This window comes from Rattus rattus, chromosome 8 (assembly GCF_011064425.1).
Source record: "Rattus rattus isolate New Zealand chromosome 8, Rrattus_CSIRO_v1, whole genome shotgun sequence".
NCBI lineage: Eukaryota > Metazoa > Chordata > Mammalia > Rodentia > Muridae > Rattus > Rattus rattus.
This window is the reverse complement of record NC_046161.1, coordinates 59,577,816-59,599,259: the sequence shown is the minus strand read 5'-3', so window position 1 is coordinate 59,599,259 and position 21,444 is coordinate 59,577,816. Positions and strand designations below refer to the sequence as shown.

General features: G+C 44.0%; 1 protein-coding gene across 2 annotated transcripts in view; it reads right to left on the bottom strand.

The window, feature by feature from the left end:
• Positions 1-7,876, bottom strand: part of Clpx (caseinolytic mitochondrial matrix peptidase chaperone subunit X) — a 39,031-nt gene extending 31,155 nt beyond the window's left edge. For both annotated transcript variants that reach the window (XM_032909436.1, XM_032909437.1), the window contains exon 1: positions 7,548-7,876. In XM_032909436.1, coding sequence (XP_032765327.1) covers positions 7,548-7,626 — 79 coding nt within the window. In that variant the 5' untranslated portion in view covers positions 7,627-7,876. The remainder of the gene's footprint in view (positions 1-7,547) is intronic.
• Between the last annotated feature and the right edge of the window lie 13,568 nt (positions 7,877-21,444).

The window sequence follows — 21,444 nt, the reverse complement described above, 5'->3', positions numbered from 1 at the left end:
AGCTAACTCTACAAAGATGTCCTCTGGCCTCCACAGGCGTGCCATGGCATATAAACCCCTAAGTACACATCCCAGATGCATATAAATTATAATTAAAATATTCAGTATACACTTAATATTACCTGAGTATACATTTTTAAATGCTGCACACTTTTAATCCCAGTCTGACACTTAGTTCAAGGCCAGCTTGGGCTACTTTTAACACCTCATCTCAAAGAAAGAAACACACACACACACACACACACACACACACACACACACAAAGAGCACCCCAAACCAGGCAAGGGCAAAGTGGCACATGTCTGTAGCAGAAATTAAAGCAGGAGAACTCCTGGCTGGAAATTGGCCTGGGCTATACAATGAGAAAAAAAATAAAACAAGACGAAAATCATGGTGCCGGCTTGTAATCCTAGGACTTAGGTGATGCAAGAGGACCAGGCCAAGGTCACACTCAGACACACACTGTGCTTGAAGTCAGCCTGGCTATATTAAGACTATTCAAAAAAAAAACTAGAAACAAGGCTAGGGTTAGAGAGCAATGGCTCAGTGGTTAAGAGCACTTGCTCCTCTTCCAGAAGATCCAAAGTACAGTTCAAAATTGTCTATAACTCCAGGAGATCTAACACCCTCTTTCTGGCCTTTGAGGGCATCTCAATATATGAGGTATACAGTCAGACACATACACACATACATACACACAAACAGAGAGGGAGGGAGGAAAGGAGGGAGGGGGGAGGGGGAGAGAAAGGGGGGAGGGAGGGAGGGAGAGAGAGACAGAGACAGAGACAGAGACAGAGACAGAGAACTTTAAAAAGAAAGAGAGGAAAGATGCCTCAGGACTTAAGAGCATTAACTGATTTTCAGAGGACTTCCAGTTCAAAGCTAAGATCATCTGTAACTTCAATTCCAGGGGATCTGAAACTTCTGGTGATCAAGGATACTGAATACATATGATGTAGACATGCATGTAAAGAAAGTAAAAATAAAAAACAAAGTAAATAAACATAAATCTTTTTTAAAAAACCAACAAAAACTAAAATGATAGCATGTGCTGGCATTCTCCACACTTGGGAGATAGAGGCAGAAAGATCAAGTTTATCCTCTGCTACATACTGAGTTTAAAGCCAGCCTGGACTAACATTTCTGATTTAAAAACAAAGAACACCATTATAAATAAGCATATTTACTGAAATACATCTTATAGAAAAAGGAACTATTTTTAAAATATTGTTTTTGTTTTTTCAAGACAAGGTTTCTCTGTGTAGCCCTTGCTGTCCTGGAACTGGCTCTAAACCAGGTTAGCCTCCAACTCAGAGATCCACCTACTTCAGCCTCCCGAGTGCTGGGACTAAAGCGTGCACCAGCTTAAGAGTATATTTGTCTGTCTCTAGGTGGACGCTAAGCTGCTCTTGGGCTGTCTTTTTTTTTTTTTTTCTTTCTTTCTTTTTTCTTTTTTTCGGAGCTGGGGACCGAACCCAGGGCCTTGTGCTTGCTAGGCAAGCGCTCTTCCACTGAGCTAAATCCCCAACCCCTTGGGCTGTCTTTTACCTTGCTTTCTTTCCTAAGATCAGTCTTCTTATGTAGCTCTAACTTACCTGGAACTCAGTATGTTAACCAGGCTGATCTTGACTTGGCTCTCAGAGATTCCCTTGCCTCCTGATTCCTGGGATTAAAGGTATGCACCACCATACCTGACTGCTTTTTTCACCTTTTTCTTAACTTATTATTACTGTGTATCTGTGTATGATATGCATGTGCCTACACCATGGTGTGGATGTGGAGGTCAGAGGACAACTTTGTGCAGTCCTCCCTCTGCCTTTAGCTGAGTTTCAGGGAACAAACTAAGACTGAACAAAGAGGTGAATGGCCTTTGACTAAAAATTCTATGCCTTTCATTACTATGGGGCTAAAAACCTTACATAAACCAAGAGGCTGTAATGAATTCTTAAGGTGGCTTTCTAGCAGTTTACCAAAGTGCTGTCAGAAGATACCATAGACTTGCATGTTTAAGTACATGGTGTTTCTAAATACAAAAACCAAGGCAACCATATAGACACCAGATAAAATACTACCTGAGCCAGGAGGGTGGTGCAGGCCCTTCGCCCCAGCACTCGGATAGCAGAGGCAGGTGGATCTCTATGAGTTTGATGCCAGCCTGGTCTACAAGTGAGTCCAGATAGCCAGGGCTGGTTATATTAAGAAACCCTGTCTTGAAAAACAAAAAACATTACCTGAAAAAAAATAATTTATGCGTCATTTAAATTTCTGAAGGTAAGGATTTCTTTACTGAAACTTTTGTCATGACATTATAGTTCTGTTTTAACACTAATTTATGACAATGAACAAGATGCCAAGCCACTAAACTGATGGTCCTCAAATTCACGTGTGTATCAGTATTACTCTCAGGCACTCTTCCCTGGTTCTGCAGAAGGCTGAAGGCAAGACCCAGGAATGACTTTCTAACAAGGTTCCAGGTTGATGCTGGTGTTGACACTGCAGCCAATGCTCCTGCCTCGGGCCTGCACTTCAAGAACAACTGTACTGAGTAGTGGCCACTCGTGAACCACAAAACTACCTCAGAAAACAGAATCAGTGTACACACTATTGGAGTTTAACTCTTTTGTACTGTGAAACCTACATACTCTGGTAAATTTCTGAACAGATTTCGGAATTTTTTGAATGTTATACTATAAAATACACAACAAAGAAACCACTATACTATGCTAAGGAAGAGAATCAAAAAAATTAAGGCTTGGTGGCTTAGGCCCATGGTAGCGCCCGAGAGGCTAAAGCAGGGGCAGGTGAGATGGCTCGTGAGATTCAATCTCTGGGAAGCATACGGTGAAAAACTAAGCCCACAACTGTCTCTGGCCTCCATAAGCACAGTATGATGATATATGTGCACATGCACACCCTTGCACACACTCAAATAAATAAAATGTAATTACTGAAAAGAAAACGGTGGGTGGAAAAGCAAGATTTTGAGATCCAAGGCAGACCAAACTATAATGTGAAAGAGTGTGACTCTGACTGGTGACAAAGTTACAGGCACTTGTAAGACTGATGACTTGTGGCCTCCGGGTAACTAAAGAAAATGCCATTTTCCAGTTAAAGATTAGTGAAAATAAAGCTTAGGAAACCCGAATCCTATCTATTGACCCCTGAAGAACCTGTAAACTTCAGGTGAAAAACCCCTGAAAGCTAGGGACATATTTCTGTACATTTTGCAACACGGTTTGGCAATAATGAGAGATGCCAGTTAAAAGTTAAGCCATGGGGCTGGGATTTAGCTCAGTGGTAGAGCGCTTGCCTAGGAAGCAAAAGGCCCTGGGTTCGGTCCCCAGCTCCGAAAAAAAAGAAACAAAAAAAAAAAAAAAAAAAAAGTTAAGCCATCTATGAACATCTGTCATACAGATAAAGCCTGTCCAGTTTCAGAGTAGCTGCCTTCTCAAATAATAACATAAGGAACGTCTATTTTAAGGCTGCTAAGAAGTAGGAGAAAGCTAGGCCTGGTGACACAGAACTGAGTCCTAGCTGCTTTGATGGCTGAGGCAGGAGGATGGCAAGTTCAAGCCTGCAACGGTTACAAAGAGAACTTGGTGAAGCATTGTCTCAAAACAAAATATTCTTAAAGAGCCAAACACTTGCCTAGCATGTGTAAGGCCCTTGGTTTAATGACCCACTATGGCAAAAACAAATAAGAAACCTAAGAGCCAGGCATTTCGGTGTACACCTGTGATCCACAGCAGCTCAAATACACAGTGAGTCCCAAAAGAGCATCAGCTACATAGTGAAACTTTGTCTCCAAATAATAATGTAACTGACTTTTATTTTTTTTAATTTTATAAATTATGTATGGGTGTTTTTTATCTGTGTGTGTGTGTGTGTGTGTGTGTGTGTGTGTGTGTGTGTGTGTGTGTGTGTGTGTCTGTGTCTGTGTGTCTGTGTGTGTCTGGTGCCTATGAAGACCAGAAGAAGGTGTTAGGATCCCTAGAAGTGTACTTAAGATGGTGTGAGTTGGGTTGGGGATTTAGCTCAGTGGTAGAGCGCTTGCCTAGGAAGTGCAAGGCCCTGGGTTCGGTCCCCAGCTCTGAAAAAAAGAACCAAAAAAAAAAAAGATGGTATGAGTTACCATACGGATGCTGGGAATTTCACTTAGGTCCTCTGGAAGAGCAGCCAGTTCTCTCTGGAGCAGTATCTCCAGCCACAACTTATTCAGCTTTTAAACAGTGTACTTGACATATATACTTAATATATATTTAAATGATGTTTTTCCCTTTTGGAGGACAAGCTTTCACTTTATAGCCCAGACTGGCTTAAATACCATGGCAACCCTCCAAGGTGTGAAGGTTATTAGGATGAGCCAACACCATAGCTAACTTTTTGTTTTCTGAGAGTTCTTCATGTAACCCAGACTAGTGTGAATTCTCTATGCAGTTGATATTGGGTTTGAGTCCCAGGTCCTCCCTGGAGTCTTCATTCTGAACTAACGAGTCTACAAAACTTTACAGATAATCTAACTTTAAAAAAAAGATCTAATTAGCATGAAAGAATAAATAATAGCAGAGTATAGTCTCAAAAAAAGATGAAAATTACCTGCTTTAGTGAGAGTATTTTCAGTGTGTATAGTAACTGGTGAGAAATAAAGCTAAATCCTCTTACTAGTTTGGCCTCTACCTTCTAACACAAATTGAAAAAATATTTTAAAAAAACCTGCAGGGTTGGGGATTTAGCTCAGTGGTAGAGCGCTTGCCTAGGAAGCGCAAGGCCCTGGGTTCAGTCCCCAGCTCGAAAAAAAAAAAAAAAAAAAAAAAAAAAACCTGCAACAAGTTTACTACATTAAACTTAGATTTTTATTTTATGCACTATTTTTCCATGAGTATTAAGTACTGTTTAATAAGAACAAGTAACAGCAGTATTGTAATATATAAAACATTTAAGTTTAAAAACATTTGATGGGGCTGGGGATTTAGCTCAGCGGTAGAGCGCTTACCTAGGAAGCGCAAGGCCCTGGGTTCAGTCCCCAGCTCCGAAAAAAAAAAGAACCAAAAAAAAAAAAAAAAAAAATTTGATGATTTTTTAACTAAGTCCATTCTGCTTATCCAAGAAAAAAAGAAATCTTAAATTCTTTGAAGACCAGAGAAGCCTTTGAAGCCTCAAGGGGAAAGCAGCAGCCTGGCCCAGTCAAGGCCCTGGACTCAGTCCTCAGTACAGAGGCGCGCCGTCTGAGAAAGCAGGCCTGCCTCTAAGGACTGTGATTCTAGCTCTTCACTGGCAAGAGAAGGAGTAATCTGTCCAAGTTCAAGGCAGTCTGGTCTACCCAGCAAAATTGCTGAAATAAAAACGCTTCAACTATTCACTCTGCCCTATTTAATCTGTTGTATTTGACTACCAGGGAAGGAGGGAGGGAGGGAAGGAAGAAGGGAGAGAGGGAGGGAGGGAAAGAGGGAGGGAGGGAGGAGAAATAGAACTAAAAATTAAGGTAGGTGTACTATATAATCATAAGAACTGTGGATGCCAACATCTGACCTCTTCATTCAGACCTTTTTATGGAATGACACCCTTTGTCTTTCTTGTTTGGTTGGTTTGGTTTTGAAGACAGGGTGTCTGTGTAGCCCTGGTTGTCCTGGAACTGAAGAGAGCCACCTGCCTGTACCTTAGGTGCTGGGAGTAAAGACGTGTCATGACAGCCTGGCTGAAGTGACATCCTTTGTACAAAGATTGAATTGAAGGAAGTCAGAAATTAAAGAAATTACATCAACCCTACAATTCTCCCACCCAAAGTCAGGGTCAGTGCTGTCACCTGAAGTTAAATGGTGAAGTTCCTCTGAATGTACATTCTTAAAATACAAAGTGACCCTATAGATGTCAAGCATATTTAAAGTTTGTCTGTCTGCTCTTCACTACTCACAGGGTTCTATTCTTTCTGCCCTATTTCTACCCTATTCTACCTAGGGTTGAAGTCAGGTTGTGAGACTGGACAGCAAACGCTTTTATTGCTGAGCTATCTTTCCAAGACATCTGCCAAGTCCATTTAAAGCATATATACGGGGTTGGGGATTTAGCTCAGTGGTAGAGCGCTTGCCTAGCAAGCGCAAGGCCCTGGGTTTGGTCCCCAGCTCTGGGGGAAAAAAAAAAAAAAAAAAAAAAAGCATATATACATCCGATGGGCGTGGTGGTGTAGGCTCATCAGCTGGGCAGGTGGATCTGAATCCAAGGCCAAGACTGGTTGGTCTATAGTTCCTGGCTTGGCCCTGCCTAAAGATTGCTAGACCTAAAGTCATGTGCTATAACCTCCGGGCTGACTCTAGGAATTCTTTGTCTAAATCTTATTAAGAACCCTTCCCGGGGTTGGGGATTTAGCTCAGTGGTAGAGCACTTGCCTAGCAAGTGCAAGGCCCTGGGTTTGGTCCCCAGCTCCAAAAAAAAAGAACCAAAAAAAAAAAAACCCTTCCCGTCTAAAACACATCACCCTTTTTAATGCTGTTGTCCCCTTTACCAAATTTAAACAGGGTGAATTTAATATCCCTACTACCAAACAGTAATACCTTAAGACCTCAATGAATATATGTCAAATAATACATTAAGATTATGTTTCTTTTGAGTGTTTACAAATCAAGCCTCTGGAACATCTACTTGTTGGTGTGTGGCAATGTTTTAAGACTAAATCTTACATTTACGTGTCAATACTAAATGCTCCCGCCTATGTTACTCCATTTCGTGTGTATAATAAATTACCAATTATAAATTTAGTAAACAATGATAATTTTAGAATTAGTAAAAAAAATTAAGAAAACAGCTCTTATTGATCCAAAGGTCATCATAAAAAGACATTTATAAGTTCGGAGTCTAACAAGACCTAGCCTCACAATCTGATATGCATAAACTTGAGGAAGAGAAAAATTGGTTCCATTCCCGGAATCTCTTGGCAGGTGTGCACTCTATCACAGGTCCTGATGAATAGAGAAGCAAAGTAAACAAAAGCCACTCTTAGAGGCTGATCCCAGCTGTCAAACTGTGGAAGCGGGTGAACGACTGTTGCTATGTTTAAGTATTAGAGGAATTCCAGCGGTCATCTCCCCCTCCCTCCGCGCCGCCTCCCCGCTGCTTTCTTGGGACCCCAAGTTTGCCAAGTATCTGGAAGGACAGCGAGCTGTGTTTACGTCCTGTCGTCGCCGACCGCACAATGACAGTGACACCCTTGCGTGCCACTGGTCCAGGCAACTAGTCGGACAACCGGGCATGTAGTGACTCCCCAAAAGTGACAGGCCCCAAGTAGGGCTGCACGGGGGTCACTTTAACGAGTGAGTGCCGCACTCGGTCCTTCTCCCTGAGTTGAGGCGAGATGGCCCCGTTCCAGCACCAAACTCCGAAGGCCTGAGACCGCACAGGCGGGGGATAGCCCACTGGGTTTTCTTCAAATCCAAAAGCCAGGTACTCCAGAGGCTCGCAGCGCCTCGCAGCCTTCATGCCTCCCTCCCCGGGGTCCCTACCGCTTCACTCCCCGAGAGCCCAGAGCCGGCACCGGCTCGGGACTACTTCGTTACCTCTCTGCGCGGAGGTGAGCGAGGTGGTGAGAAGCCGGGCAGCCGCAGCGCCGCAGGTACAAGCGCCGCAACTGGACATCTCCGCGGGGCCTAGGCCGGGGCTTCGCGCCCTGATGATCGAGAGGGCTCAGCGGCCCGATTGTGCCGCTCGAGTGTTACGCTGACTGGCACCACTCCGTTCCGCCGCTTCTATGCTGGCGAGGCGTTTTTCCCACCAGGCAGTCAGGCCCGGGAGATCGCAGCGTCCCACCGCCTTCTACTCACCGGAGTAGACACCTCCCCTCCTCCCCTCCCTCCTACTCTCCCCCATTCCCCGCCCACCCCGACCGGGGAGCGTGCGCGCGCTTGCGTCCTAGACCCGGGAGGGGGCGTGGGTATACGCTGCGCATGCGTGAAGACTAACGTGAGTTCAGAGAATGGGGCGGTAACCTGGGCACCAATGAGCGCGCTACGGCAAGCAGCGAACCCAAAGTTTTGCGGTCGCTCAATTTCTCAGGAAGTGCCTTTATTCTGATGCTAAAAAGTTTTAGCCCGAAAGAGACACGTGTCGTGTCAGGAGTTGTCCCTAAGCTTCTTAGGAGCAGGGGATATAAAAGCGAAACAGGTGAGGATCTTTTTTAAGTGATCCGAAGACTGAGAAAGTAGTTCAGTGGTAAAGGCCATAATTCCACATAATATGAACAGACAGTAACCACCAGGCGCTTGCACTCCAGCAAGTTCCTTCCTTTATGGACTCTACATCCTGGTTTCCTTTATGTTCTCTGTTTCGTTTCACTTGCAGCATGAAAATGGTCACCTAATCCCATTCCCACTCCCAGCAACAAGTTAAATAAAGCTTGTTAAATAGCTTTTCCTTACTCTTTCAAGCTTCGCGATGATAAAGTTTTCAGTTGTTGCTGGCTGCCTGTGTGGGTTTTTTTGTTTTGTTTGTTTTGTTTTTCTGAGACAGGGTTTCTCTGTATAACCTTGACTGTCCTGGAACTTCTCTGTAGACTAGGCTAACCTTGAATTTAAGAGTTCTGCCTCTGCCACCGTATGGGTTTTATTTGGGGTTTATGCCAGAGTAATTATTTTGTTTGTTTGTTTGGTGTAGGAATCTCATCAACTCTAAATGTCAAATTGCCAGGTAGCCCAGAACTTGCCATGTAGCTGAAAATGGCTTTAAACATCTGATATTTATGTTTTCACCTCTAGATGATTGAGATTACAGAGTTGCACCACCTCCTGCTGGAACCTTTAGATAGAAACTGTGAGGAAAGAGAATCAAGCCAGGATCAACACCAGGTCACTTATATCAACCAGCCTCAGTCTCCAGCCAGAAAAGTGATTTCCAGCTTCCCAGGTCTAGCTCACAGGTGGGAATTCCAGGTAGTTCATACTACAGCATTCTTTCCTGGGAGCTGACTCCTGGGAACACCTCACGGTATTTGCAGAGAGAAGAGAATTCCTGACTTTCCTCACTAAGACCCACTCCTTCCTCAGCTGCATCCACGAATACAGTTGTGAAGAGAGACTGACCTTCTGTCAGTACGTTGCTTTCAAACTGTCTTCTTAGACTCTCTCAGAAGTTCCCCCTCCATGGTTACTGTGAGGGAACCAAGTGGACTTTCTCTGCCTTCTCCCACCCACCACCTTAAGCCCAACAGTTACGTTTTTATCTGTTTTATTTATCAGGATTTTATTTGGAAATAGTCTTTCTGCTTTAAAACAGTGTTTGGAATACATGACTCTAGAACAAACGTCTCCTTTCAGCAACATTGATCCCATGAGGTACTACACGTCTCTAATCCCAGCACTGAGGAGGCAGATTTGGGCATATTTGACAAGTTCGAGGTCAGCTTGATCAGCAGAGTCCCAGGACAGTCAGGGCTACAAAGAGAAACTGTCTCAAAACCGAAACAAACCAGCAAACAATCAAGCCTGAGCAGAGGTGGTGGGCCCTTTTATACCAGCACTCTGGAAGCACAGGCAGGCTGATCTAGACTGAGGTCTAGATCATGTAGATTGTTAGGGTGTGTCGATGGTTAGTGAGCACCAAAAAACATGCTCCGGGGGCTGAAGAGATGGCTCAGTGGTTAAGAACACTTATCTTGTGGAGGACCCAAGGTCAGGTCATACTACCTGTAACCTCAGATCCAGAAGGATCTGATGCCTTCCTCCTTCTGGCCTTTGAGGGACAGGGGGAGAAGGGGGAGAGGATACACACTCTCCTCACACACATTTTTTTTTAAAAAATCTTTGCTTCGTGTGTATGAATATTTTGCCTGCATGAGTGTGTGTGTGTGTGTGTGTGTGTCCCATGTGTGCCTGTTAGATCCCCTGGACCTGGGATTATGCATGGTTGTGAGCCACCATGTGGGTGATGGGAACCTGGGATCTCTGCAAGAGCCACATGCTCTTAAATGCTGAGTCATCTCTCCTGTTCTAAAAAATATTTTTTAAAAAGACAAACAGCAAAGCCAGGTGGTGGTGGTATGCCTTTAATTGCTTGGGATTAAAGGTGCGGGCGGATCTCTCTGTGTTCAAGCCTAGCGTGGTCTACAGAGCGAGTTTCAGGACAGCCAAGGCTACACAGAGAAATCCTGTCTCAAAGAAAAACAAAATAAAAAAGAAAGAAAGAAAGAAAAAAGTCATGTATATGGGTGTTTTGCCTGCATGTGTGTCTGTGCAGCATGTGCATATAGTGTCCAAAGAGGCCAGAAGGTACTGTCAAATCCTTTGGAACTGGAGTTCCAGTAGTTGTGAGCCACCCTGTCTGTGGGTACTGGGAAAGAGCCCATCTCCTCTGGAAGAACAGCCATCTCTCCTCCTTTTGATATAAAAGTATTGACCACTACTCATCATCATCGTAATTACTAAAAAATTATTCTCCAGGCTTCTGCTGAACCAGCGACCCAGACAACAGCAAAGATTGAGCCCACATTAAGGACTGAGTTGAGTCCAGAAAAAGCAAGTCAGTAATTTATATTACAAAATTTTCTTTACCCACTTGTGCTAGCAGGTCCTGAATTGTCAACATTTCTACCATATTATATTTTCATGAACCCAGTGAGATATTCATGAATCATGGCTCTTTAGTACACGGGTATTAACTTCCTGAAAAGGAAGGGCTCACTGGAAGAACCACTTACGTCTTTAAAACAAACCAGGATTCACCTGGTCTCCTGGTGTGGGTAGAGATTTGTTGGTACTGTTAAATTTTTGCTTTCATGGGCCATCTCCCGGCATTTGTAGATTCTGTCAAGGTGATAATTAACATTAGCCATCATGCTACACAAGCAAGAGGACTTCAGTTCAAGCCTCAGAATCCACTGAAACAAGCCAATAAAGCAGCTGGGTGTGGTAGCATTCGATTAGAAGCCAGCATTCTCTGCCTCACCAACTCACAAGCTCCAGGCCTTGGGAGACAGGGTGGGTGCTCCTAATGAACAATGCCGGAAGCTATCCCCTGGCCTTCAGATGCACATACACACACATACCTGCACACATGTGTGCACCCACATGGACATCTACACACACGACGTTTTAAGTAATGAATAGAAAAAGATCTCTAATGTTCAGCAGAAGCTTTTCTGCTAAATTTTTCTGATAGGGAAAACAACTACAAAAGCCCTTTTATTTGCTCAAAGTAGCCAGGACTAGGGTACAAAACAAGAACATCCCAATAAATCTCTGAAAACTTTCAAAACCGATATGTCAAACTTCATTCTCATTAGAAGGTTGTAGTTTTTTTTTTTTTTTTTTACTTAATATCTTAAAAAACAAGAACCACAGACTTTTAAGATGGCTCGGTGGGTAATCACATTTGCTACCAAGCTTTATGATCTGAGTTTGATACCCAAGATCCACATGGTGGAAAGAACCAGCTCTCACAAGCTCGCCTCTGATTTCCACAGTATGTCTCTCATACCCTCCCCCACACACATAATAAATGTAGCAATTAAAAAATTAAGAACATGATGGAACAGAGATGATGGAACATTAAGAACAGAGATGGCTCTGCAGGACTTCAGTTTGGTTCCCAGCATCCATGTCAAGCAGTTTTCAATGACCTATAACTCTAGCTCCCGATGATTCCATGCCTCCGCCTTCCAAAAGCACCTGCACTCCCATGCACATAGCCACGTACACATAATTAAAAATAAAATAATCATGTTTAAGGCCAAGAACCAGAATGGACAGGATAGCCCACACCTATAATCTCAGTACTTGGGTGGAAACAGGAGGATCAGGAGTTCAAGGTCAGCCCGGACTACGTAAGACTGATTCTCAAAAACACAAACCGAGTTTCTTGCTGCTGAACTTTGGGGGCAGGTTTCTGGGGCCTGCTTGGAACAGGACTTCTTTTTTAAAAAGGCAAGTATGTCTGGAAGGCTGTGGTGCAAGGCCATTTTTGCTGGCTACAAGCAAGGGCTCCAGAACCAAAGAGAACATATGGCTCTTAAAATTGAAGGCGTTTATGCTCAAAATGAAACTGAGTTCTACTTAGGCAAGAGATGTGTTTATATGTACAAAGCAAAAAACAATACAGTGACTCCTGGAGGCAAACCAAACAAAACCAGAATGATCTGGGGAAAAGTAAATCCGGCCCATGGAAACAGTGATATGGTTCCTGCCAAATTCCAAAGCAAACTTCCTGAAAAGACCATTGGACACAGACTCCACATGGTGCTGTACCTTCCTGGATTTTTTTTTTTTTTTTTTTGGTTCTTTTTTTTTTGGAGCTGGGGACCCGAACCCAGGGCCTTGCGCCTTCCTAGGCAAGCGCTCTACCACTGAGCTAAATCCCCAACCCCACCTTCCTGGATTTAAACTAATGCAAAGTAAATAAAAAAAAAAAAAAAACATTGGCTATGGTGGTGCACACCTGTAGTCCTAGCACTCAGGAGGCAGAGGCAGGTGGATCTCTGTGAGTTTGAGGCCAGCCTGGTCTACTCAGTGAGTTTCAATCAGCCACAGCTACACAGTGACACCCTATCTGGAAACAAACGAAAAGCTCCTGTGATACACACTTGTAGCCCAGCACTTGTAGGCCAAGACAGAAAACCCCAAGTTCCATTCCAGCTAGGGCTAGATTTGGTGAAGGAGAAGATTAGGAGACAAATTTTATAAACTTTTTTCTAACAGTTAATTTTAGTGTCCAGGAAGGGATTCCCAGTGGTTGCCCAATTAGCATAGTGTAGACTTTGCCCTAGAAAATACAAAACACACCACCCAGGTTAAATTGTCTCATCAATGTGAACAAGGGTTATGTGTGTCTGGCATCAGGCCGGGGAAAGTTTCCTCATATGGCAAAGCAAATTCGGACATTTCAATTTGTCCTCTAAAATTGCTCTGTCAGAAGGCCTGGACTATTGGGATCAGCACCCAAGAAGCCTGGTCTGAGACACTGACTTCATACAAAGTTCTTCGTTGGTTACATCTCATAGAGCTATAGATGCAACACCTTGTAAATGGTGCTCAACCTGGGGATAACTGATGTGATGGGGAATGCCTTTAACCCCAGCACCAGGGGCCTTGTGATCTCTGTGAGTTCTAGTCCGATCTGGTCTACACAGTGAGTTCCAGGACAGCCAGAGCTACAGTGAGGCAACCCTGTCATAAAAATGAAAGGGACTGGGGTTGGGGATTTGGCTCAGTGGTAGAGCGCTTGCCTAGGAAGCACAAGGCCCTGGGTTCGGTCCCCAGCTCTGAAAAAAAGAACCAAAAAAAAAAAAAAAAAATGAAAGGGACTGAATGATCACTGATGAGATAGCTCAGCAGTTATGAGCACTTTCTTTTCTTCAGTATCGTTCCGGAACCTATTTTGGTTCCCAGCACCCATGTGATTCACAGCTGTCCCTAACTCCAGTTACAGAGCATTCATCTGCCTTCTATGGGCACTGCACTCACAGAGTGCACATACAGGCAAAATATTCATACACATAAAATGCCAATGGGTATCCTGCTTGAAATAACCTCAGTGTTGGAAACTGTAAGCATCCTTCTTCAGGAACTAGTTAGCTGTTTAACAAAGGTGCATGCTCCATTTACACATGTACACTTTGTGACCTGACATGCACAGATTGAAACAGGCCCTTGCTCTGGGGTTATGGTTGAGTAACTATGAGAGCAGAACTTGGGGTCTGAAGAGAGAGTAATGGAGACGCAGAGGCCTATCATGACTTCTGTCCTACTTGGCACATCACAGATAGCCTCTGGTCAGGTTCTCACCAGGTCAATCCTCTCAAGTTTTTGTTAACCACTGGGCCATTTAGGATTTTCTTTCCTGCGATAAAAATGGATTTTTTTTTTCCTATCCGGAAATGGGTGGAAATAGCATTGGTCACATCTTATCAGCTCTTTGAAACAACATTCTCCCACATTACACCTACTTCCGCTCCTTTCTGACAGGTTAATGATGCTTAAAAAAGAAAGTCAAGTGCAATTTTCCGGCTCAGATCGTTTTAATGGAGCTGCTGAGCTTATCTTGAGTTATTTATCTTCTGTGAACTACGTAGCTGAAGTAGCTGAAGGGACATAGCTCTGTGTGTCTTCTTGCATAAAAACTCAGTTTTTCCATCTCCCAGAATTGGGAATATGATGAGTGGCTGCAAAAAAATGTTTGTATAGGTTAAAGTCAGCAAAAAAAACAACAGTGAGTTTTTTCAGATTAGAAAGTAAGTAAAGCCTGACCACCTGACTTCAAACCCTGGCACCCACATGCCACGTGGAAGGAGAGGACAGTGCTGTCCTTGAAGAGCTGTGCCCTGACCTCCACACAAGCACACAAATAAATAGATGAATGTTCTTTAAAAGGTAGAAATTTGAGGCTGGAGAGATGGCTCAATGGTTAAGAGCACTGACTGCTCTTCCAGGGGTCCTGAGTTCAATTCCCAGCAAGCACATTCTGGCGAACAGGTAGAACACTACATAATAAATAAGTAAATAAATAAATAAATCCTTTAAAAAAAAAAAAGACTCATGAGAAAAGGTAGAAATTTGACCAGGATCATATGATGATTCAGTAAGAGTCCTAGAATACAGCCCGAGTCTTCTGGTTTAAAAACTGGACTGCTCGGAGCAAGCAAGATGTCTCAGTGAGTAAAGGTACTCGCTACCAAGACAGGTGGTGGATTGAGTTCAGTCCCTGGGTCCCACGTTGTAGAAGGCGAGAACTGACTCCTGAAAGATGTGCTCTGACCTCCATACATCCCACTGCACACAAATACTGTTTTTAAATCCCCCCTTCCTCTTCTCTTACACTAGAAATTCTAATTCTGCTTGCCTCTTAGAGAGCCACTGCTGTCTTAGGGTTACTATTGCTGTGATGAAACACCATGACCAAAGCAAGTTGGGGAAGAAAGGGTTTATTTGGCTTACACTTCCACATTGCAGTCCATCATTGAAGGAAGCCAGGACAGGAACCTGGAGGCGGGGAGCTGATACAGAGGCCATGGAGGACACACTGCTTACTGCCTTGCTCCCCATGGCTTGCTCACACCCATAAAACGCTCTACAGGTTTGATTATAGCCAGATCTTATGGGGGTATTTTCTCAGTTGAGGCTCCCTCCTCTTAGATGACGTTAGCTTGTGTCAAGTTGGTATAAAACTATGCAGCATACATTCTCTTCTAGAATCACTGTTGTCTTTTAAATAAAAACCTTTCAATATGTGTGTGGGGGGATATGTGTTGTGTATGACATATGCACATGCACACATATGCAGAGGAGAATATTGGGCGTCTTTGTCATTCTCCATATTCCCTTGAGGCAGCCTCTATCATTGAACCTGGGACCTAGGCTCATGGCCAAGTGATTCTTCTGTCTCTGGCCTTTCCCGTCTCCCAGCACTGGTATTGCAGGCACAGCAGTCACAGCAGGGTTTTTATATTAAAACTGGCTCTAGTGAGCCATCCCCACTGCCCAAAATTCCTATGTGAACCTTCAGGTTCAATTAGAGCTCCTGTAGGAAAAAAAGATAAGGTGGCAGGGTAAGTGTGGAAGACATGTGAAGTCAGCCTTCGGCCTTCACAAACACACCAGTGTGCAGGCATGCATATGCTGCACCTTGTGAACATAGACACACAGAGATAAGGATTTGCATCTGTAGGTGATGTGAGCCACCATCATACAGAACTTTACAGTTTTAAAAACCTTTACAGCCAGGTGTCGTGGTTCCTGCCTGTAATCAAAGCACTTGGGGGACGGAGATGGAAGCACTGACATCACTCGGAAGCCAGCCTGGGCTACATACTGGGTTCAGGCTACCCTGGGCTAAGAGTGAGGTTGTGTCTCAGGAAAACAAGTGAAGTTAAAATCGGCTAGCCAGACCAGCCTTATCAAAAAGCTCTGGGTTCAAATGAGGACCCCTGCCTCGATGAACAAGGTAAAAAACAATTGAGGGGCTGGAGAGATGGCTCAGTGGTTAGGAGCACTGACTGCTCTTCCAGAGGTCCTGAGTTCAAATCCCAGCAATCACATGGTGGCTCACAACCATCTGTAATGAGAGCTGATGCCTTCTTCTGGTGTGTCTGAAGACAGCTACAGTGTACTTATATATATAATAAAAATATATTTAATATATATTTATAATATATAATATATATAAATATATATAATAAATTTTTTTTTAAAAAAGCAGTTGAGGAAGACTCATGATGTCAATGGGAGGGGGTCCCTATATGTGCATCTACACCTATATAAACATGCACACACATGCACACCACACCACACACACATCTGTAAAAGTATTTTCACATCTATACGTTGTAATTGTTAGCACCTGAGTTTGACTGGCTCAAGCTAACTGACAGGGTTCAGATGTAAGTCTTCCATGTGAGTTCCCTATTTCCCTCTTCAAATGATAGTGAGGTTTTAGGGTTTGCAGAATCTCTACCCCTTACCCAGAAATATGTCACTTCATGGATTAAAACTCCGCTGTTCCATTAAGACAGTGACCTACCAGTCTTTATTCTCTGAAAATTACCCGCTGGGGTCGTGACTCAGTGATTAAAAGTGATTCCTGTTACTTCAGAAGCTCTGAGCTCAGTTCCGGCATCCAGTCAGTCAGCTTGCAGCTGCCTATTATAACTTCAGCTCCAGGAGATCATGCACCCTGCTCTGACCTCTAAAGATACCTATATACACTTGGAATACAGTTACACACACACACACACACACACACACACACACACACACCTGTACTCTTACTACTGGCTAAACAGAGACGAAAGGACTGAAAGTCTAAGGTCAGTCAGGACCACATAGCAAGCTCCCATATCAAGAGAAGAAACCTGACAGGATTGGTTTAAATACACCCTAAGTCCCTGACCCAAAGTGTTTTCATAAATACTCTAGACTGGGACTCAGAAATAATTTTATTTATTTATTTGAGACAGGGCCCTAGGTAACACAAACTGATCTCAAACTCTACATAGAGTGGGGGATGACCTTGAATCACTGATCTTCCTGCCTCTACCTCCCAAGTTCTGCAATACGGACAATAACTACTGGTTTACTTGATGCTGGGAATAGAACCAAGGGCTTCATGCATGTCAGGCAATCACTGTACCAACTGAACTACATCCCCAGCTTAGGAATCTGTTTTCTAAGAATTTTTATTTAGTTTTATTTTATGTGCATTGATGTTTTGCCTGCATGTATATCTGTGTGATGGTGTGAGATTCCCTAGAACAGGAATCACAGACAGTTGTGAACTGTCACGTGGGTGCTAGGAATTGAACCTGGATCCTCTGGAAGAGCAGAGTCAGTACTCTTAACTGCTGAGGCAACTTTCTAACCCCAGGGATCTATCTCCTATTGTTAGAACTATGGAATGCTGAGGCTTATTTGCAGTAAAGTGTGTCTCCACTATGGTGATACAAGCCTGTGTTTTCTCTTTTCTTTTTTTTTTTTTTTTTTTCTGAAGCTGGGGACCGAACCCAGGGCCTTGTGCTCGCTAGGCAAGCGCTCTACTGCTGAGCTAAATCCCCAGCCCCAAGCCTGTGTTTCCTAAGGTCTCTCTTCAGGCTTTTTCCCACCAGGATTATTGTCCATCCTTTGTGTTGGAGATGAAGAAGACGGCGGGGGAAGCACTCCCCACCCTCCAGTGGCAGTGCCTTGGGCTGAAGATAACTTCGGAAAGGGAGGCAGGGGGGCTCTATCATTCTGCTGTTTTTAGAGAGATGGTCAGCAGGTGGCACTAACTTACCACACTTCCCTTGGAGTCTGTGAGAGAGGAAGTAGTTCTTGAAGCTTACCCAGTGGAACTCCAGTGTCACAAATCTTGAGGATAGTTCCAGGAAACATTTGTTTGATTTTTGTTTGGGGTATTTTTTGTTTGTTTGTTTGTTTGTTGTTTAGTTGGTTGGTTTTGGTTTTTGGTTTTTGGTTTTTCAAGACAGAGTTTCTTTGTGTACCTCTCGTTGTCCTGGAAGGAGCTTGTAGACTAGGCTAGCTCAAACTCACAAAGATCTGCCTGCCTCTGCTTCCCGAGTGCTGGCATTAAAGGCCTGTGCCATCACTGCCCAGCTTTGTTTGCAAATTTTAAAGGGCACGGATATTGGGTGAAAATGTTTTCAAGCATGAGGACCAAAATGAAGCATTCCAAATAGCTAAAAACAAAGTGGGAGGACTCACAGCTTCCTGCTTTCAAAACTGCAGCTACCAGGAAGAGCAACAGGATTGTAATGGACAGATAAAGCAAAAGAATAGACTGGTGGGGGGGCTAGAGAGATGGCTCAGCGGTTAAGAGCACTGACTGCTCTTCCAGAGGTCCTGAGTTCAATTCCCAGCAACCACATGGTGCCTCACAACCATCTGTAACGGGGTCTGGTGCCCTCTTCTGGTGTGTCTGAAGACAGTTACAGTTTGCTCGTATTCATTAAATAAATAAATAAATAAATAAATAAATAAATAAATAAATTTTTTAAAAAGAATAGACTGGCTGGGGATTGGGATTTGGCTCAGTGGTAGAGCGCCTGCTCAGCAAGCGAAGGGCCCTAAGGTTGCCCTGGGTTCGTTCCCAGCTCTGAAAAAAAAAAAAAAAAAAAAAAAAAAAAAAAAAAGAATAGACTGGCAAATCCATAGTTAAGGCTGTTTGCCATCATCAATTGATTTTCATCAGAGATGCCAAGACGCTTCAGTTTGGAGTTTTTCACCAAATGGCCAGGTCAACAGGATACCCACGTGCCAAAGAATGAAGTGAGATTCATCCTTTTACCATATAGGAGAACTGAGTCAAAATGACTCAAAGACAGGGGCTGGGGTGTAGCTCTTAGGGTGTGGTGCCTAACAGGCTCGGAGCTCTGGGTTTGATCCCCAGCAAGTGCATAAAATGGAGTGTTGTCTCCTAAGTCCTCGTAAGCCCCGTAGATTCTGTTCTTGTCCTCTCTAGGTGGTTTCTCGCCTGTGCTTTTTCCTACTGCTATGCCACAGTATTACCATTTATCCTGGTAAAATTCTCGTCCGGTACCGGGCAGTCAGCCAGTACAGCACTGGCTGAGAATGGAACTGAGGGCTTCCCTGAGGTGAACATTTATTTGATCCAGAAAATAAGCAGAAGTGGAGAGGACCAAGCCATGAGTCAGTGGTTGTTCTGTGTTTTCTTGTTTGTTTTGTTGTGCTGGGGAAGGAACCTGGGACCTTGTGCATGCCAGAGACATTTCTAGTTGATTATAAACTATACTCACAGGAGCTAGGCAGATGCTGATCTGAGAAGGCAAATCCAGCACAGCACAATGATGGTCAAAGGAGATCAAACTGACCAGGGAAACATTGCAAGATTTTTGTTCTGATAATAAACAGCGCCCTATCTTCCTCCAGCCCTCCCTGACTTGTTTCCTGACAGTTTTGGTGTAGTTGGTGGAAAAAGAGAGAAAACTATCCCATCCCAACTCCGCTTCCCATCCCCTAGTAGGTTGGTTGGTTTTGTTTTTTTAAGCAGGAGCTTATGTGCTCCGAGCTTGCTTTAAAGCTTAGGCTGTCCTTGAGCTCCTGGTTCTCCAGCCTCCTTCTCCCAAATGCTGAGATCCAGTATAGACTAGTGTGCTGTCACGCTTGCTCCCCTCCCCTGCCAACTGTTGAAGCATCAGGGTTGCTCTGGCGCCACCTACTGGCCCTTGGTTTACTCTTTTAAACCAAAAGTAAATCCTGTCCCTATAGACCACTTGTTTCACTCCAGGGTCAGGTGTTACCCACAGCAGAGGTCTGCAGGCTAGAAAGGTCTGTAGAAGGCTTGAAAGCAGAAAAAGAGAAAGCTTGTCATTTGGAGCAAGGTCAGCCAGACCAGCTGTAGGAGACAACAGAAATGAAAGAAGCCAAAGGACCACTTGGCCAGCATCCTAGGCCAGCTATTGTATAATCTCCTTCATGCTGGAAAAAAGAGACAAAAACTGGGACATATTTTAAGCTTTGCTCAGGAGCCCAGAACAGGCTCATAACTCCAGGAATCTCTCAAAATGGAAAATATGAGCTAAGAGAACAAATGTACAAATGTAATGGGCACCCAGCCCTGTAACTTTGGGACACTGGACCTCATACCACCTTGGTCCCATTTTTCCAGAACCCCTGTGCTCAGAGCATCTGGCATAATTTAAAGGTTGACAAACAGCAATGGCAGCCTCAGGATGTGCATTTATGAACATCTGCCCTGGCTTTGCTGGGCTTCTAGCAAAATCAAAATCAAATAGAAAGGAACACACATACACAACTGGGGGATGTAGCTAAGTTTGGGGAGGTGTTGGCGCCCACGCCGCCACAGTACCGAGAACTGGGTGTTGGCCTGTGAGGTTTAAGAAAAAACACATACTTGGGTCATTTGTGTTATGTGAATGCCAAATCTTTTACTGAGATTCACTGAATATATATCCCAAGTTCACTGAGTGGAGAAATCCAGGAAGCACAGTGGAAAAACAGGCTTACCCCTCAGGAACATAGAGGAACAAAAAACAGGAACAAATTTAACAGTGTTACTGCCCAGGTGTACCATCCAGGTGTACCGCCCAGGACAAACAGAAAGGTCAGGGTGTTCCTTTGTTAGGAACAAAAGTCTTCCCCAAGCAGCAGCAAGGCCCAGAAGGGTCCGACAGGGAGGGCTTGCCCAGCATGCATTACAATCCTGGGTTTGATCCCCAAGCACTACATAAAGCTAGATGCAATGCTGTATGTCCCCAATTGCAGCACTTGGGAGATGAAGGCAGAAATACCAGGAGTTCAAGGTCATTCTAACCTTTACAATGAGTTTGAAACCAGACTTTACTACTAGAGAAAAATACACAATTAACAACCCAAAGGCATCGTGGTTACTAGGAAATATTCTTCCCAGAATTGTCAGGATAACTATGATTGCCTTCTATTCACTACCTTTAGAGGCTGGAGAGAGGGCTCAGCAATTAAGAGCACTTATTGCCCTTGCAGAAGAGCCTTGTTCTGCTCCCAGAATCCACATCAGATGGCTTAAAATCACCTCTGACTCCAGTTCCAGGGGTCCTGATGCCCTCTGGCCTCCTTGGGAACCTGCATGCATGTGATGAAAATAAATTCACACACAACACATACACACACAACACACACACACAACACAAACACACACACAAACACACACACACACACACACACCACACACCACACACACACACACACACACACACACACACACACACACACACACACACACACACGTTAAAAACAAAGATTCTTTGGTGGAACAACACCTTTGATCCCAGCATTCTGGAGGCAGAGGCAGGGGAATCACTTCGAGTTCAGGGCCAACCTCGTCTACAAACCAAGTTCCAGAACAGCCATGGCTACATAGAGAAACCATGCCTCAAAACAAAACAAAACAAAACAGCAAAACAAAGATGTGCACGGGCACCAGAGTTCCAAATTCCCCAAAGAAATAAATGTTAGACGAGTC